General features: G+C 56.4%; 8 protein-coding genes and 2 non-coding genes across 10 annotated transcripts; 5 read left to right on the top strand and 5 right to left on the bottom strand.

Moving 5' to 3' along the window:
* Positions 1–72: 72 nt before the first annotated feature.
* SODALDRAFT_279247 (mitochondrial carrier) lies at positions 73–573 on the top strand (the record flags this gene model as incomplete). Its single annotated transcript, XM_028608157.1, has 1 exon — positions 73–573. A coding segment is annotated over one exon (501 nt), but the record flags the coding sequence as incomplete, so codon positions are not given.
* Positions 574–639: 66 nt separating this feature from the next.
* On the bottom strand, positions 640–1646 carry SODALDRAFT_333528 (hypothetical protein). Its single transcript, XM_028612002.1, has 3 exons — positions 1538–1646; positions 1218–1418; positions 640–1129 (listed from the first exon to the last, which is right to left on the bottom strand). Exons 1-3 carry the CDS (start codon positions 1553–1555, stop codon positions 986–988), a joined length of 363 nt encoding a protein of 120 aa, XP_028465583.1. The 5' UTR covers positions 1556–1646; the 3' UTR covers positions 640–985.
* An 864-nt stretch (positions 1647–2510) lies between these two features.
* Positions 2511–4010, top strand: SODALDRAFT_174008 (hypothetical protein). Its single transcript, XM_028607012.1, has 4 exons — positions 2511–2619; positions 2692–2883; positions 2962–3174; positions 3258–4010. Exons 1-4 carry the CDS (start codon positions 2599–2601, stop codon positions 3831–3833), a joined length of 1002 nt encoding a protein of 333 aa, XP_028465582.1. The 5' UTR covers positions 2511–2598; the 3' UTR covers positions 3834–4010.
* A 425-nt stretch (positions 4011–4435) lies between these two features.
* SODALDRAFT_333526 (protein-L-isoaspartate O-methyltransferase) lies at positions 4436–5983 on the top strand. Its single transcript, XM_028612001.1, has 3 exons — positions 4436–4924; positions 5046–5539; positions 5626–5983. Exons 1-3 carry the CDS (start codon positions 4823–4825, stop codon positions 5777–5779), a joined length of 750 nt encoding a protein of 249 aa, XP_028465581.1. The 5' UTR covers positions 4436–4822; the 3' UTR covers positions 5780–5983.
* Positions 5984–6156: 173 nt separating this feature from the next.
* SODALDRAFT_399929 (hypothetical protein) lies at positions 6157–7955 on the bottom strand (the record flags this gene model as incomplete). The annotated part of the gene is made up of 3 exons (XM_028615314.1): positions 7252–7955; positions 6431–7194; positions 6157–6376 (listed from the first exon to the last, which is right to left on the bottom strand). Exons 1-3 carry the CDS (start codon positions 7813–7815, stop codon positions 6157–6159), a joined length of 1548 nt encoding a protein of 515 aa, XP_028465580.1. The 5' UTR covers positions 7816–7955.
* A 190-nt stretch (positions 7956–8145) lies between these two features.
* On the bottom strand, positions 8146–10573 carry SODALDRAFT_312032 (purine-cytosine permease FCY21). Its single transcript, XM_028609189.1, has 4 exons — positions 9985–10573; positions 9713–9880; positions 9212–9616; positions 8146–9091 (listed from the first exon to the last, which is right to left on the bottom strand). Exons 1-4 carry the CDS (start codon positions 10248–10250, stop codon positions 8398–8400), a joined length of 1533 nt encoding a protein of 510 aa, XP_028465579.1. The 5' UTR covers positions 10251–10573; the 3' UTR covers positions 8146–8397.
* A 629-nt stretch (positions 10574–11202) lies between these two features.
* Positions 11203–11712, top strand: SODALDRAFT_173988 (hypothetical protein). The gene has a single exon (XM_028607011.1). It carries the CDS (start codon positions 11401–11403, stop codon positions 11671–11673), a length of 273 nt encoding a protein of 90 aa, XP_028465578.1. The 5' UTR covers positions 11203–11400; the 3' UTR covers positions 11674–11712.
* Positions 11234–11342, top strand: SODALDRAFT_t140. The gene has a single exon. It is a non-coding gene; the product is annotated as a tRNA-Lys (tRNA).
* Positions 11713–11721: 9 nt separating the features above from the next.
* SODALDRAFT_t126 lies at positions 11722–11807 on the bottom strand. Its single transcript has one exon. It is a non-coding gene; the product is annotated as a tRNA-Gly (tRNA).
* Positions 11808–12259: 452 nt separating this feature from the next.
* SODALDRAFT_324275 (endo-1,4-beta-xylanase) lies at positions 12260–13546 on the bottom strand (the record flags this gene model as incomplete). Its single annotated transcript, XM_028609868.1, has 4 exons — positions 12260–12388; positions 12462–12922; positions 12999–13393; positions 13482–13546. The coding sequence occupies 4 exons, from the start codon at positions 13544–13546 to the stop codon at positions 12260–12262; spliced, it is 1050 nt and encodes a 349-aa protein (XP_028465577.1).
* Between the last annotated feature and the right edge of the window lie 144 nt (positions 13547–13690).

The raw sequence follows: 13690 nt of genomic DNA, 5'->3' as shown, positions 1-13690 counted from the left end.
GAGGAGGAAGGAAAAAAAAAAAAATTGGTGGCGCGACCAGAAAGACTGACGAGGACTGTGTAACGATGCAGAATCGACGACCGGAAATCCCCCAAACCCCGCATGCGCGGCTTCCTCCACGCGGTCCCCATCATCGCGCGGGAACGCGGCCTCCGCGGCTTCTTCCAAGGGTTCGTGCCCACCACGGCGCGCCAGGCCGCCAACTCGGCGACGCGCTTCGGGGCCTACAACACGCTGAAGCAGCTGGCCGAGTCGTTCACGGCGCCCGGGGAGAAGCTCGGCGCCGCGGGCACGTTCGGCATCGGCGGCCTGGCCGGCCTCATTACCGTGTACGTCACGCAGCCGCTCGACACGATCAAGACGCGCATGCAGAGCATCGAGGCGCGGTCGCAGTACGGAAACAGCTTTCGGTGCGCGGCTATGATCTTCCGCCAGGAGGGGATGTTGACTTTCTGGAGCGGCGCGCTGCCGCGGCTGGCGAGGTTGGTGGTCAGCGGGGGGTTGGTGTTTACCATGTACGAGAAGTCGATCGAGATGATGGACAGATTGGACCCGGAAGGACGATACCTATGAAAGACGACAGATGACGGAAGCTGGGATGGGCGGTGGAAGACGGATCTCGGGAGGATAAAAGCAACCATTCAAGCGGCGTTTTGGGACATTGCATAGAGAGCTAAGCAAAGCTTCTTCTTTTCCTCTTCCTTTTTTTTTCTTCTCTTCTCAATTTCTCTCACTAATTTCTCCATTTTGTTTCCCCTTCGATATGGTACACCTGTTGTACATGAAAATATTATACATATTACCAAGTGATGCAGCCCACTAGCATACTGGAGGGGTTCATGTCCCGAGATTCGAGTGTTCCTCTTGGTCCCTTCCCATATTCCTTGCATGCCGTCCATATTGGTGTTGTAGGATGTGCTCCCCTCGCCAGTGAACGGGTATCCCTTTTGTTCTTTACTTCCTCTTTTGTCCTCCATTTGATCTTTTACTCCCACCGGAACATGCCGGTCAGCTTCTTGGAAACATTTTGCAGCCACGTCCTGCTAGGAGCCTCCTCCATTTCGCGCAGTAAATCCTTAAAGTAGGTCGGTTGACTCTTGGGGTTGAGGATTTTATGGCCGGTAGGGAACTGGGAATCGCAAAATTAGCAACCGAGCTTAGCGCCACTCGTCCATTCCCCGCGGGGACTGCATCCACCATCTCGAGATTCGGCGCACCTTTTTAACGTAGCGGTCCTCGGCAAGGCTGCAGAGCGCGTTGAGCTGGGCCAATTCCCGCTTCGGGTCGAGGGGAGCCTTGGTCGTCGGGTCGAGCCGCTTTTGGATGCCTCGCATCACGAAGTCGGGGAACTGGACGTGAGGGCGCAGCTCATCTTTGGGCCACAAGGAGAGGGCGCGTTGGTAATGCTTGTACACCTGCTATTGATGTGAGAGTTTCCCTCGTCAGTTGTCGAAGTTTCCAAGACTTCAATGGAGGACCACAGGGGCATTGAGGGAGGGGGGAGGTAGAAAAAACCGAGCCGACTGGAGGAGCGTACACTGGCTGGGCGCGACATTGTGAGCTGTGGCGGCGAATTGAAGAAATGGTATATGTTTTAATTCACGACATTGTCCAGCCGAGATTCAGGGGAATATGAGCCGCTGGGGTAGCTGGCTACTGTCAACTTGTTGATGGCAGCCCGGAGCTTCGTCGATGCCAAGTTTGCTCGGTTTGCTCTGTGTCTAGGATCGTGAAGTCAACTTTCGAAAGGAAGTATTTTACCCAAGGCTTCTCTGACAAGTACAAAGTACGGATACAGTGCATGGAGAAGGTAGTAATATGTCGTACTTAGTACTTACTGTCTCGGCAGCTGGTTGGCCCGAAACCGCTGAATTGTTGACGCGAAAGCATCATGATTCGTCATTCTCTGTCCCCTAAAGCTACATCGATACTTCGTAATGCGTTGTACTCCACCCGCCCGCCTTTAGGCAACAGTGACTAAGCGCTTCGTCTCAGTGAGCCAAGTGCTGTGGTTCCAGCAGTTTCGGTTGGGTTGTCTCTGGTAGTCTCTCTCCCTCCCTGCCGCTTTATCCAGGGTTTTGGCTTGGCATGCTCTTGGCCTCATGTGGTCATGCGAGTGTTGGTTCTGATTCGGGAATGTACACAGTACACGTACTCTTTGCCATAATGCCCCGAATTCAAAGGTACAGATACAAGAACGGACTAAAGTGCGTTGGCCATCCGCCCCCTTCTCCTCTCTGTCCAGCTGTTCATCAGTAGAACCGGTTCCTTTCTCTTGCAACCTACTTCGTACCGATTTCCCCCCCGAACGTCGACTCCATTATTCCCTTTGTCTCATTCGCCTTTCTCTCGACAAATTCCTTCTCTTGTTGGTTTTATAAGGTACTCTTTCAACGGAAAGAATACTTTCCTAGATTTCTAGCGACTGCCACCGTACGCATCGAGTGACGACACCGCCACCCATCTTTCCTTGATCGAACCAGACCCATACTCCGACACAACATTCTCCTCGACCCTACAGAGCACGGCCCTCTACCACACTCGTATTCTCGTACTTTCTTCCATCCTTCTCATTTTGATCACCTGTCCCTCGCCATCATGGCAGGCCGCTACGAGCGGGTATGTGAATCTCCTCAGTCCTCATTCCCCGATGATTCATTTGCAGATATCCTGATATTTCCGCTGCTCCAGGTAAACGTGCACGAGGACGACGACGACCTCGAAACAAACGTCCCCTCCGGCCCGAGACAAGCGCAGCCGGTACCCAACTCCCCCCCGCCGTCCTTCCACTCGAGACAAACATCTCCCAACCGAGGAAGTTCGGTCGACCCGGCCTTGGCCGATGCCTTCGGCGCAGACGACGACGACGAGAGCGATGATGAAGCCGACGATAGGCAGCGCCTTGTTCGGGGAAATTCCTTCCCCGTATCTTCCGCTTCCTCTTCCTCCTCCTCCGCCGCCGCCGCCGCCGCCGCCTCGTCATCTCAACGATATACCCCTCCTGAGACGCAGAATACGACGCCGCCAGCGGTGGGTGGTGCGACATCTTCGACGCGGGCACCTCCGTCGTCGTCGGGGCGGGTGTACGGTGGCGGCACGGCGAACGAGGGCGTGTTTTCCAATCTGATGGCTAAGCCGGAGAGGAGAGTGGAGGAAAAGGATGAACAGCCTCCGGTATGTTGTCCTGACACGACTTTGTCGTTTTTCCGTTTTGTTCTCGGAAATGGCCATCGCTGACGATTTGTGCTCTTCTGCAGACATACGAAGAGGCAGCGGCCGATGCAGCACCTCCCTACTGGGAGACGACGATCCTAGCACCCGGGCTGGGCGGCCCCGACGAGGTATTCATCGACGGCATGCCGGTAGGCTCCTTCTTCAGCTTCGTATGGAACGCTACCATCTCCATGTCCTTCCCCTTCGTCGGCTTCCTCCTCACCTACCTCCTCCACTCGACGCACGCGGCCAAGAACGGGTCGCGCTTCGGCCTCGGCGTCACCCTGATCCAGAACGGCTTCTCCATGCGGGCGGACGTCCCCCAGACGGGGACGGGTCCGCAGATGGACGGCGACGAGGGCTATTCGGCGCCGCCGGATCCCAACGCGCACGACTTTGACAGCGGCGAGGTGACGGGCGGTGGGGGCGGCATCGGCGATATCAGCGGGTTGGAGTGGGTGTCCTTCGTGTTGATGGTCATTGGCTGGTTCATCTTGATCCGATCCATCTCGGACTATATCAAGGCGAGGGGACACGAGCTGCTCGTGTTGCGGAGCCCGGATCGGGGATTGCCGGTGCCCATCATTGCCTCGGGCGAGTCCTCGGAGCGTGTGGTATGATGGGGAGGAGGTATGGGGGGAGGAGGTATGGGGGGAGGAGGTATGGGGGGAGGAGGTATGGGGGGAGAGAGGCATGATGAGAAGTATAAGGGGGTTAACGGGCGACGCCTTGAGATACAGTACATCTAATTCTCGCCTCTCTTGGGTTTGCTTGTCGAAATTCGGACCAGGTACTGGGAATTGCTGGTATGTTGCCAGGAGTTGCTCTTCTGTTTTCTAAGGGCATCGTCGGATTACAACCATGGAACGTCAACGCGTCCGGTATCCTGTCGGTCAGTATTGTCACCCCTTCGCATATGCTTCAATTAGCACACGGCGGAACTTGTTCAGATGTCGTCTTAATCCCTTGCTACCATGTATAAGGTGCTTTACTCCCACAGTGGACTGAAATACCTGGTTCCACTATGCGGCTTTACTCGGAATGTACCTTACCTTATAGATCCTGCCGAGTACACCACGGCCTCTGTGAGAGACGCGGGGTTCGCAGGTCACTCGTCCAGCCCCTCAGCTATGTACCTGTACTCCTGCTCATGTCCCCCTCTCCGCTGTCTCCCTCGCCGTTTCCCCTTGTCGAGCTGGGGATGAATTGCATCATACATCATCACATCATGCCACATTATTAATGTCATTAATGTCCTTCCGTTGTCATTCGAAGTTTCAGGCACCAGGCTCGGTGAAACCCCACCCTCATCCATACCTTATGTACCCTGACCTCTCGACCCCCCGATATCTCGACATCCGCATCGAAAGAAGCCATCCTCCTACACCAAAGAGAATTTCAAGGCGTCCACGCTGAAGACCCTTTATCTTCACCATCCCAGCTTCGTCTTCATCTCCGGCAAATCTAAAAAACGGCCGCCAAAATTCACTTCGCCACGATTCCTCCACTCAGACTTTGGCGAGCTCTCCAGCTCCTTCCCCTCTGCTTCCCTGCGGCTCTGGCATCCGGCTCCCACCATCACCACCGATCCCTCCACCTCGGTCTCAACATGGCTTGGCGAAGCTCCGGTGCCTCCAACGTCGACCTCGTCGAGAACCTATGGCGGAACGGGCTCATCACCGATCCCCGTGTGAAGGAAGCCTTTCTGAAGGTCTGCGGCGGGCGTCTGCCACTCCCCGTGTTTCGTTTGTCCTTTCTGATTCCCTTTTCTTTTCTGCATTGTTCGGCTCCACCTGTGACGGCCTGACTGACCCCACGTTCGCGGACCGCAGGTCGACCGAGCGCACTACGCACCCAGCATGCCGTACATGGACTCCCCCCAGTCCATCGGCTACGACGCCACCATCTCCGCCCCGCACATGCACGCCCACGCCACCGAGTCCCTGCTGCACCACGTCCTCCCCTCGCCCCGCAACTCGGCCCCGCGCGTCCTCGATATCGGCTCCGGCTCCGGCTACCTGACCCACATCCTCGCCGAGCTGGTCGGCGACCGCGGCCTCGTCGTCGGCCTGGAGCACATCCCCGAGCTCAAGGACCTGGGCGAGAGGAACATGGCCAAGAGTGCGGAGGGGAGGGCGCTCCTGGCGTCTGGGAAGGTGCGGTTCCGCGTTGGGGATGGGAGGAAGGGCTGGGATGAGCCCCCTAGGGAGGGGGAGGGGCAGGAAGAAGGGACGGCGGGAGATCGTGGTTGGGATGCCATTCATGTGGGTGCTGCGGCGGTGGAGCTGCATCAGGAGTTGATAGATCAGCTTCGCGTGCCTGGGCGGTAGGTTTTCTCTCTCTCTTTTTTTTTTTTTTTTTTGCTTCTTCATTTTCAGTACGGTATGCTGACCCCCTGTTTCCCCCTTATAGGTTGTTCATCCCCGTCGAGGACGAGCACGGTTTTGGTGATCAGTACATCTGGGCTGTCGACAAGAAGGAGAATGGGTCTATTGCCAAGGAGAAGCTGTTTGGGGTGCGTTACGTGCCCCTGACCGATGCCCCCAGACCACGAGAAGACTGGTGAAGAGTGAATCTGATCACTTGCTGGACACTTGAGGAGTCAAGTGGCTTGGATGGCAGACTGCAGAACTCAAGTATTTTGGAAGATTCCCATCGGAGCTGTTCATTAATTATTATTCATTTTCTTTTTCGTCTTCTTTCGGCAGGCTCACATTCCTTCAGAATGATACGGGTACGGAACCGACTACCCCTATTTCTAGCTGTGTCCTAATATATATATATATATATATTCTTCTACGTCTTCGTCTATGTTTCTTACCTACAAAGTATAATCAAATGGACAATAGGCGCTCTTCTAGGTCTCCTCCTCGGTATCCCTGCCACATGCTGATGCCATGCCCTTCGGACAGTTCCCCGTCCACGTCTCTAGCTCTGTGTTTCTCACTGAGGTGTCCCAGCAGTTGACGCGCTCTCTACACTATCTAGACTCTCCACGCTCGTATACGTCTTGACAACCTCGCCCAAAACCCGCATTCCATCATGACCAAGAATTGTGTGCCCGTGGTCCAAGTGCGCAAGGTAGATCAGCTCCAGCTCCTCCCGCCCCGTCCAGCGCTCCTTGGAAGCTAGCCACCCAGCATCGCTCTCATCACTTCGTTCACTTCGTTCCCATACCCCTTCCCGTCTACATTCCTCAGACAAATCGTGAACATACTTCGCCACGGCGGCGGGATCAATGATGCTGTCCCGCCCACCAACCACCACCGTAGCCCGCCAGCCCCTCGCCCTGTCGAGCAGCTGTTCCCCCCACAGGATATGCTCATGCCAGCGCAGCCTCCGCGAAAACGTGTACGAAATCCCGGGATCCGTGCCGACGAAGCGGAGCTGCCACTCGGCCCCCCGCTCGCCGCTTGGCGGTCTGCTGCGCGTAAAGTTGTAGGCCGTCTCCGGGAGGTGGAGGAGGAGACACACGGGATCGACCGGTACGATGGCCGACACGCGGTTCGCCATGTCCGGGTCGCTCAGCAAGGGGGAGAGGAGGAAGGTGCCGAAGGAGTGGGCTACCAGGACCGCGTCTCGGAGGTCTTGTTGGGTTAGGATGGCGGAGAGGCTGCGGATGAGGTCGAGGGTTGGGGGGAGCGGGGCGCAGATGCGGCTTGACACGGGGAGGAACTCGGGGATGAGGATCGCTGCTTCGGGGGGGGCGAAGAAGAGGAGCCAGGGGAGGTAGGCTGCGAGGCCGATGCCTACTCCGTGGAGGAAAAGGACGGGGCGGTGGGAGGGCGAGGTCGATGATGGCGAGGGGGCGGGCGGGCGGTAATAGTAGGAGAGCTGGGGGGAGGCGGACGCGGAGGTGGCTAGGACGGTTTGAAGACGCGGGGGGAAGACGGTGAAGAATCTCCCGCGCGGTTGGCGGTAGAATTTGAACCCTCTCAGGCGGAGGATGGTGGCTGTGACCGTGTCGAGGAAGCCGACCATCTTGACATCTTGGGTTAGACTCTGAGGCGACGTGCGCAGGAAGAGGTAGAGAATTACCATGTAGAAGAGTAGACTGCGATGCCTCATTTGGACCGGATCGAAAGCCAGACGAAGGGGCACCGCAACTCCCGACCCCGTCTGGAATCTGAAGCCGCACTTCCGCTCGATGGCCTCGATATACTCGTCCACCTCAGCGGCATCCTCCCCCGGGTCCCCGTCCCGCTCGAACAGCGCCCAGAGAAGCCAGCTCTGCAGATTGTCGCGGCGGATATCGCTGAACTGGGCTCCGTGGTGCCACTTGGACAGGTACGTCTCCATGTCGGCCACATGGCCGAGCTGTCGGTAAAAGAGCCGTCTCCTCATGTCCCGCGCCAAGGGGCCTGACAGGGGTCTACGGCGTTGGAGGTAGGCGCGGTAGGGGAGGAACCAGACGAAGTAGAACAGGATCTCCAGGGCGCCGAGGACTTCGATTGCGATGGATATCGGGTGGGATATGCCTGGAATGCCGGCTATGGAGAGGAGGAGGAGGAAGTAGGCGACGCAGAGCGGTCCGAGGTAGGTGAAAAGGATCATGGCGGTTCCGGCGAGGAGATATTCCGCGTATGAAGGACCAACAATCATGGTGGGCCGAGGCAGGGGTAGGACCTGACGACATAGATGATAGCACAGAATATAGGACTAAGAGGAGTATGATATACTAGGGTAATAATAGGATGAGTAGGTGTTGGGAATCAGGAGTTGGCGAGAAAGCCTCAAGGACGGGACATTTGATGCTAGATTTATATTCCTCAACTGTTTTTGCGCATTTCGGCTTGGGACATGGTTGGAAGGCAGAAGGATCAGGCAGGCTCTATAGTGTAACATTATGTGGTCAGAGTTTCAGGAAAGGGGCCATGGATGTGAAGAACCTTTAAGCTTATAAGCTATAATTCTATGTAGTTCATCTCGGGGGTAGGGAGGAAGGATAACTTGAGATCTGTCGCCGACTCGTCGGTTCTCATACAGGTGATGGAGATCATCTGGGATGTCGGAATTATGGCCGAGGTTGTAGGGGCGTCATGTGGACGACGATGTGTGGTCGTACTCAAGGGGCACAAGGGCGAACCATCTATTGGAAAGCCGAGCCAGCACATGATTATAACCTGGACCATATCATCTAAAATCATCTCTCATTTATTCATTGCCAGCTTCTTTTACAGTGAATCACCTGTTTAGGACCCTCTTCTCTACCCACCGCAAAGGCAGATACAACAGCGCACTCAAGATAAAGGCAACCTCGAACCCGATATCCCCCGTCGTCTTGGCGATAGGACCGACAAACCACGCCTGTGACATGCAAGGCACGATCAAGCCAAAGCTCAGGACGGCAGCCCCGAGGGCCGCAAGGCCGGTAGGGAGCCTCCGCGCATCGTTCCACGCGTCATGGGCGTACGCCTTTGCGTCCCCGCGGCGGAAGACCAAGTGCTCGACCAGCACGATGGCGACAAACTCGGCGGACCAGTAGCTGATGAGGGCGACGAAGTTCTCGAGGTTGAGGAAGAAGTCGTCGGCGGCGCGGATGGCGATGGGGATGGTGATGCCGGTGATGACGACGGCGAAGACGCACCGCGGCACGCGCACCAGCCACGGAACCATGGTCTGGAAGTTGAGCGAGATGGCGTACATGGTGCCCGCGACGTTGCCGAGGAGCGTGAAGGCCAGGAGGACCACGACGAACTTGCCGAAGCCGCCGGCGGGCGCGAGCATGGCAGCCAGCACGCCGCCGACGAGGGTGTCGTCGTAGCCTTGGTTCCAGGCGGGGACGTTGGGGATGGCGCTGCCGATGGCGGCGCCTAGGGTCATGAGGAGGATGGTGGGGAGGATGAGGCCGAGGTAGCTGAAGGTGAAGACGCGGAGGCTTCAGAGTAGAAAAGGGAGTTGTTAGTGGGGTGCAGAAGAAGAAAAAAAGAAAAAAAAGAAAAAGGAAAAAAGGGGGAAAAGGAGAGAGGAGAGGGAAAAAAGGGGGAACTGGTCTTACGAGGCATAACGCGGCCGAGGATCAAAATAGGTGGTCAGATCTGAAGCAATACAAGCCCAAGGGATCATGTACGAAGCCATGACCATGGCATAGTTGAGCACCTGGGGCGCCGAAGGGGGCGGAACCTGGGGGCGGTCATGCAGATGGGCGCCGCCGGTCCCCGTGGCGATGACAATAGCGATCACAGCGGGGATGAAGGCGTACGACTCGTAAAAGTGCAGGATCTTGAAGCCGCAGAAGGAGATGGACAGGGCGAAGACGGCGATGAGGACGATGCCCAGGGTGGGCGACAGGGCGCCGTCGCTCACGGCCGAGAGGCACTGGCCGCCGACGACGAAGATGATGATGCAGAAGCCGGTTAGGGTGGCGAGGTTGAGGACGACGGGGATGGAGACGATATAGCGGCTGGGCGATGTCGTTAGCAGGGATGGTGGGGTAGGTAGAAAAAGAAGTAGAAGTGATGGACGAGCAAAGAGCAAAGAGCAAAGAGCAAAGACGCACCCAAAGCTGAATCGCGCCTGGATCATCTGGCGCATGCCCGTCTTGGGCCCCAGGGTGGAGAGGAAGGCGGGCGCCAAGGTGGTGAGGAGGATGAGGAAGACGATGATGAGGACGCTATCCCGGAAGCCCAGGCCGTAGTACTTGGGGCCCATCAGCCCAAAGGTGATTCTACAGAAACATGGCCCGTTAGCAGTTGAGGTCACAGTTGGGACAGACGGTGAAAGACGAGGGACTCGGGGAGGGCCGAGGCCTGCCGCCTGCGGCTTGCTCACGGAAGAATGTTGGCGTTCATGGAGCACCAGATGGTAAAGCAGTTGATATACCGCGTGGAGGTCCGGTGGTCCAGGCTCAACGGCTCGACGCCCCGTTCCTCGACCCGGCCCAGGGCGAGGGCCTTGCGGAGCAGGCTGGAGAAGGTGGACGGACTCCGGGGGGAGGTGGATGGGTCTTCGTGGGTGCATGTGGGTTTCTCACATGCAGTCTCTCCATCCTGGATTGTCCCCTGGATGGTGGGATCTCTTCCCGCCTCGACGTCCATCGCAGCTCACCGTCTCAACAAATGACAGAGAGAAAGCCGGGGAGGCCCGGGGAGGGATAGTCGGGCGAAGGTCCAGCGAGGCGGACCAGGCGGTGTCCCTTGAGTTCAACCGAGGGTTGAAATGTTGCTGCTTGAAGATATCTTTGGTTGACCGGACACCAAAGACAGCTACATGTAGGCGTTGGAGGACGGGACGTGAGTCGATGGCTCACTCACGGGCTATTAGGGGCGGATATGAGTGAGTCTGTGAGTCAAGCAGTGATCAGCCTCCTCGAGAAATGCCGGCAGCCGACAGCCTCCACAGGGAGTTTTTTCACGCCGCGGAGCCACCGAAAAATCAGAATAAAAATAAAGACAAGACTAAAGTGAAAAAGGAGTAGCTTCTCCTGAAATACAGGACACTAGTGCTATGTAATACAACGTATACTAACACACCATCACACCAAGATTCCACCCACCCTCACTCACATTCGCTCACTGGACTGCGACGGAAAGCGGGCTGGAGTCTAGACTGAGGCGTTGGATTCGGCCAGGTGAATCCGATGCGGCCGCTCCCGAGGATCTTTATGTTGATTATTATGACTGTGCCGAAGGATCGGAGACCGAAGAAGATACGCATGGAACTGCCCTCACTGTCCACATGCAGCCGTTTGGTAGTCTGAACTAATTTGCAGAACTCTCTAACACGGTTTGCCGCGGGATACCACCCTATTGTGTATTATTTCCGCGGCATATCCCGACGGGCCCGGGAAACAAACGGACGGATCTCCGGGTCAGTGGTCACATGCATCTTATGGTCCATGGAACCCCCACGCCACTGACTCGGACTCTTCGACTCTTGCTATTTTCTTGCCCGGAGCCCTGAACAAACGAATTCATGAACAAGGGCTTGTCCGAGATTTCATTTCAAAACTTGGTCTGCCGATATTAGCGCTTCCGAGGGCTTCGGCATCCAACCTGCAACAGAAGCCAAGAAGAACACCGCCCGGCTAGCTCAATCGGTAGAGCGTGAGACTCTTACAAGTTACTCCCCCTTTGAGGGGAACAGAGATCACCATCTCAAGGTTGTGGGTTCGACCCCCACGTTGGGCTCAAATCCTGACGAGACTCGGTTCTTTATTTTTGTTCTTGTCCTTCTGTGTTCCCTCGTATGTCCTCTACCTTATTGTTTTTGCTCTTCTTATGCTCTGGGCTTATACACTCGAGTTTAGATTTGCGCTTCCGTAGATACGGACAGCGTTGCACTCGATGGAAGGGGAATATGAAAGGCAGGGCGGGGAGACGTAGGACCCGTAGCCGGTATTTATGTTTTCAAAAGGAAACCACGAACAATAGAAAATACAAAGAAAAAAGACAGAGCAAGGAGAGGGAGTATATAAAAAAAAAGAGAATTGAGGAGAAAGAAGAAGGAGAGAAAAAATAAAGAAAAATGGAATCACAATTGAGAACACACAAGAAAACAAAAAAGGAATGCGCCGTACGCGAATCGAACGCGTCTCAATTGCTAACCCACTTGGAAATGGAAGGCAATTATCATAACCACTAGACCAACGGCGCTGCATGGGAAGATGCTCAACCTCGCTCTAACCCTGCATTATCAAGCTGCAGCAGCATCACTGACCGACCTGACCCGTCTTCAAGGGATTCTGAAAAGAATTGCGAAAATTTCTCATTTTAATTAGAACACGTTTCTCCCCTTGGTTAACTTGTGCAGTTTGGTCAGCACTTACAAGTCCGAGGTTACGGGCTTCTGTGGTGACTGGCACGGCGACGGCGACAGCAACGGCGACAGCAACGGGTTGATCAGAGCATCGGCAGACATTGGTGTCACAAGTAAGGGAAGGCACGATTCTCTCATCAAAGCAAAGCACAGTGCTTTGGAGTTCTATAGTTCAGCTTCGACTGGACAGATTATATTATCCATCTTGATTTAATACACGTCAGAGCCGCCTATCCCGGCTCATTTGTACTGTTACAGCCAACAAGAACAAACGAAAACCTCTGGTCGCTTAAGCCTCGTAGATGGCGTCGAGGATGCCACCGTAGGCGGGCTTCCTCTTGTAGTCATCATCCCAGACGAGAGCGGCGCCCTCACCATCGAAGGTGTAGGGGATCCAAGAGTACTTGTCCGAGATGCCCTGCATGTCGTGTTAGTCAACTGTCATTTGATGCCACGGGGGGGGGAGACCGTAGGACGAAAGAGGAACATACCCAGAGCGTAATGCCAATGCAGCGGTCGTTGTCCATGCAAGAGGTGACGACGCGGTGGTACTGGACGGCCTGCTCCTCGAGCTTCTCCGGGGTGGCGGGGGTGTTCATGCGGATGTCGATCTCGGTGTACTCGACGTCGACGCCCTTGTCGGTGAAGCGGCGGAGCGCGCTCGCGAGCACCTCCAGGGGCGGGGTGATGGTCGACTGGGTCGGGGTGGGCTCGACCACCAGGTGGCCCTGGAGACCGACGCCGTCGATGCGCGCGCCGTACGACCGGATGAGGTCGATCAGCTTGGCCGTCTCGATGGTCTTGACCTCGTCGTACTCGAGGTTGTAGTCGTTGTACCAGAGCTGCGCGTCGGGGTCGGCCTCGGCCGCGAACTTGAAGGCCAGGGGCAGGAAGGCCTCGCCGATGGTCCTGTAGAAGACGGACTGGCGCCAGCTGCCGTCCTCCTCGAGGGCTGTCGTTTGTTAGTAGGAAGGAAGCGAACAATGAAAAGACTTGATGGAAGAAGAGGCACGGGACAGTCAACGCACCCTCGTTCACAACGTCCCAGTGCTTGCAGCGGCCCTTGTACCGGCCGGCAACCGTGTAGATGTGGCTCCGCATAATCTCAATCAGCGTGGCATTGTCGTAGTTGCCGGCCTCGACCCAGGGCGCGAGCTGGCTGTGCCAGACGAGGGTGTGGCAGCGGAGCGAGTGGCCGTGCTGCAGCGCAAAGTCGACGTGCTCGTCGGCGTTCTGGAACGTGAAGTTGCCGTAGCCGGGCTCGGTCGACTCCCACTTGAGCGCGTTCTCGGGCGTGATGGCGCCAATCTCGTGCGGGTTGCGGAGGATGGCGTCCTCGAGGGGCTCGTTGTCGCGGAGCGTCAGCGCCGTGCCGACGTGGCTCTTGCCCTTGGCCTTCATGGCAGCGTTGAGGCCGAGGCAGCTGAAAGGTCGCCATCGCGTTAGTATGGGACCAGAAGAGCGGCGACACACCCACCAGACTGTTACGAGGGAGAGTACATGTAACTCACGTAGGTCCGGCGGCCACTGAGCCCGCGAGGGCCAGGGCAAGGAGGGGAGCGGCGGTGAGCTGCATTTTGGCAAAAGGAAAGAAAAAAAAGAAGGAATTCTCTTCTCTTCGATCTGCACAGAGCAAGGGATTGAGCAAGGTCGCAAAAAAAAAAGAGTGGACGGTCAGGGCTGGTGATCTTGATCCACGGCTACCTGATGCTGCTGCTGC

The sequence above is a fragment of the Sodiomyces alkalinus genome (assembly GCF_003711515.1).
Source record: "Sodiomyces alkalinus F11 unplaced genomic scaffold SODALscaffold_6, whole genome shotgun sequence".
In the NCBI taxonomy this organism is placed as follows: domain Eukaryota; kingdom Fungi; phylum Ascomycota; class Sordariomycetes; order Glomerellales; family Plectosphaerellaceae; genus Sodiomyces; species Sodiomyces alkalinus.
The sequence above is the reverse complement of the archived record's forward strand: the minus strand, read 5'-3'. Positions and strand labels throughout refer to the sequence as shown.

Excerpts from the sequence above, each read along its gene's own strand:
- SODALDRAFT_333528 (XM_028612002.1), bottom strand. Across the intron at positions 1,130-1,217 it reads AGGACCGCTACGTTAAAAAG|TTCCCTACCGGCCATAAAAT; the intron begins GTGCGCCGAATC and ends TGCGATTCCCAG.
- SODALDRAFT_174008 (XM_028607012.1), top strand. The coding sequence starts at position 2,599 with ATGGCAGGCCGCTACGAGCGG. Across the intron at positions 2,620-2,691 it reads TGGCAGGCCGCTACGAGCGG|GTAAACGTGCACGAGGACGA; the intron begins GTATGTGAATCT and ends CCGCTGCTCCAG. Across the intron at positions 3,175-3,257 it reads AAAAGGATGAACAGCCTCCG|ACATACGAAGAGGCAGCGGC; the intron begins GTATGTTGTCCT and ends GCTCTTCTGCAG.
- SODALDRAFT_333526 (XM_028612001.1), top strand. The coding sequence starts at position 4,823 with ATGGCTTGGCGAAGCTCCGGTGCCTCCAACGTCGACCTCGTCGAGAAC. Across the intron at positions 4,925-5,045 it reads TGAAGGAAGCCTTTCTGAAG|GTCGACCGAGCGCACTACGC; the intron begins GTCTGCGGCGGG and ends CGCGGACCGCAG. Across the intron at positions 5,540-5,625 it reads CAGCTTCGCGTGCCTGGGCG|GTTGTTCATCCCCGTCGAGG; the intron begins GTAGGTTTTCTC and ends TCCCCCTTATAG.
- SODALDRAFT_312032 (XM_028609189.1), bottom strand. The coding sequence starts at position 10,250 with ATGGACGTCGAGGCGGGAAGAGATCCCACCATCCAGGGGACAATCCAG. Across the intron at positions 9,881-9,984 it reads ATGAACGCCAACATTCTTCC|AATCACCTTTGGGCTGATGG; the intron begins GTGAGCAAGCCG and ends ATGTTTCTGTAG. Across the intron at positions 9,617-9,712 it reads CAGGCGCGATTCAGCTTTGG|CCGCTATATCGTCTCCATCC; the intron begins GTGCGTCTTTGC and ends GACATCGCCCAG.
- SODALDRAFT_173988 (XM_028607011.1), top strand. The coding sequence starts at position 11,401 with ATGTCCTCTACCTTATTGTTTTTGCTCTTCTTATGCTCTGGGCTTATA.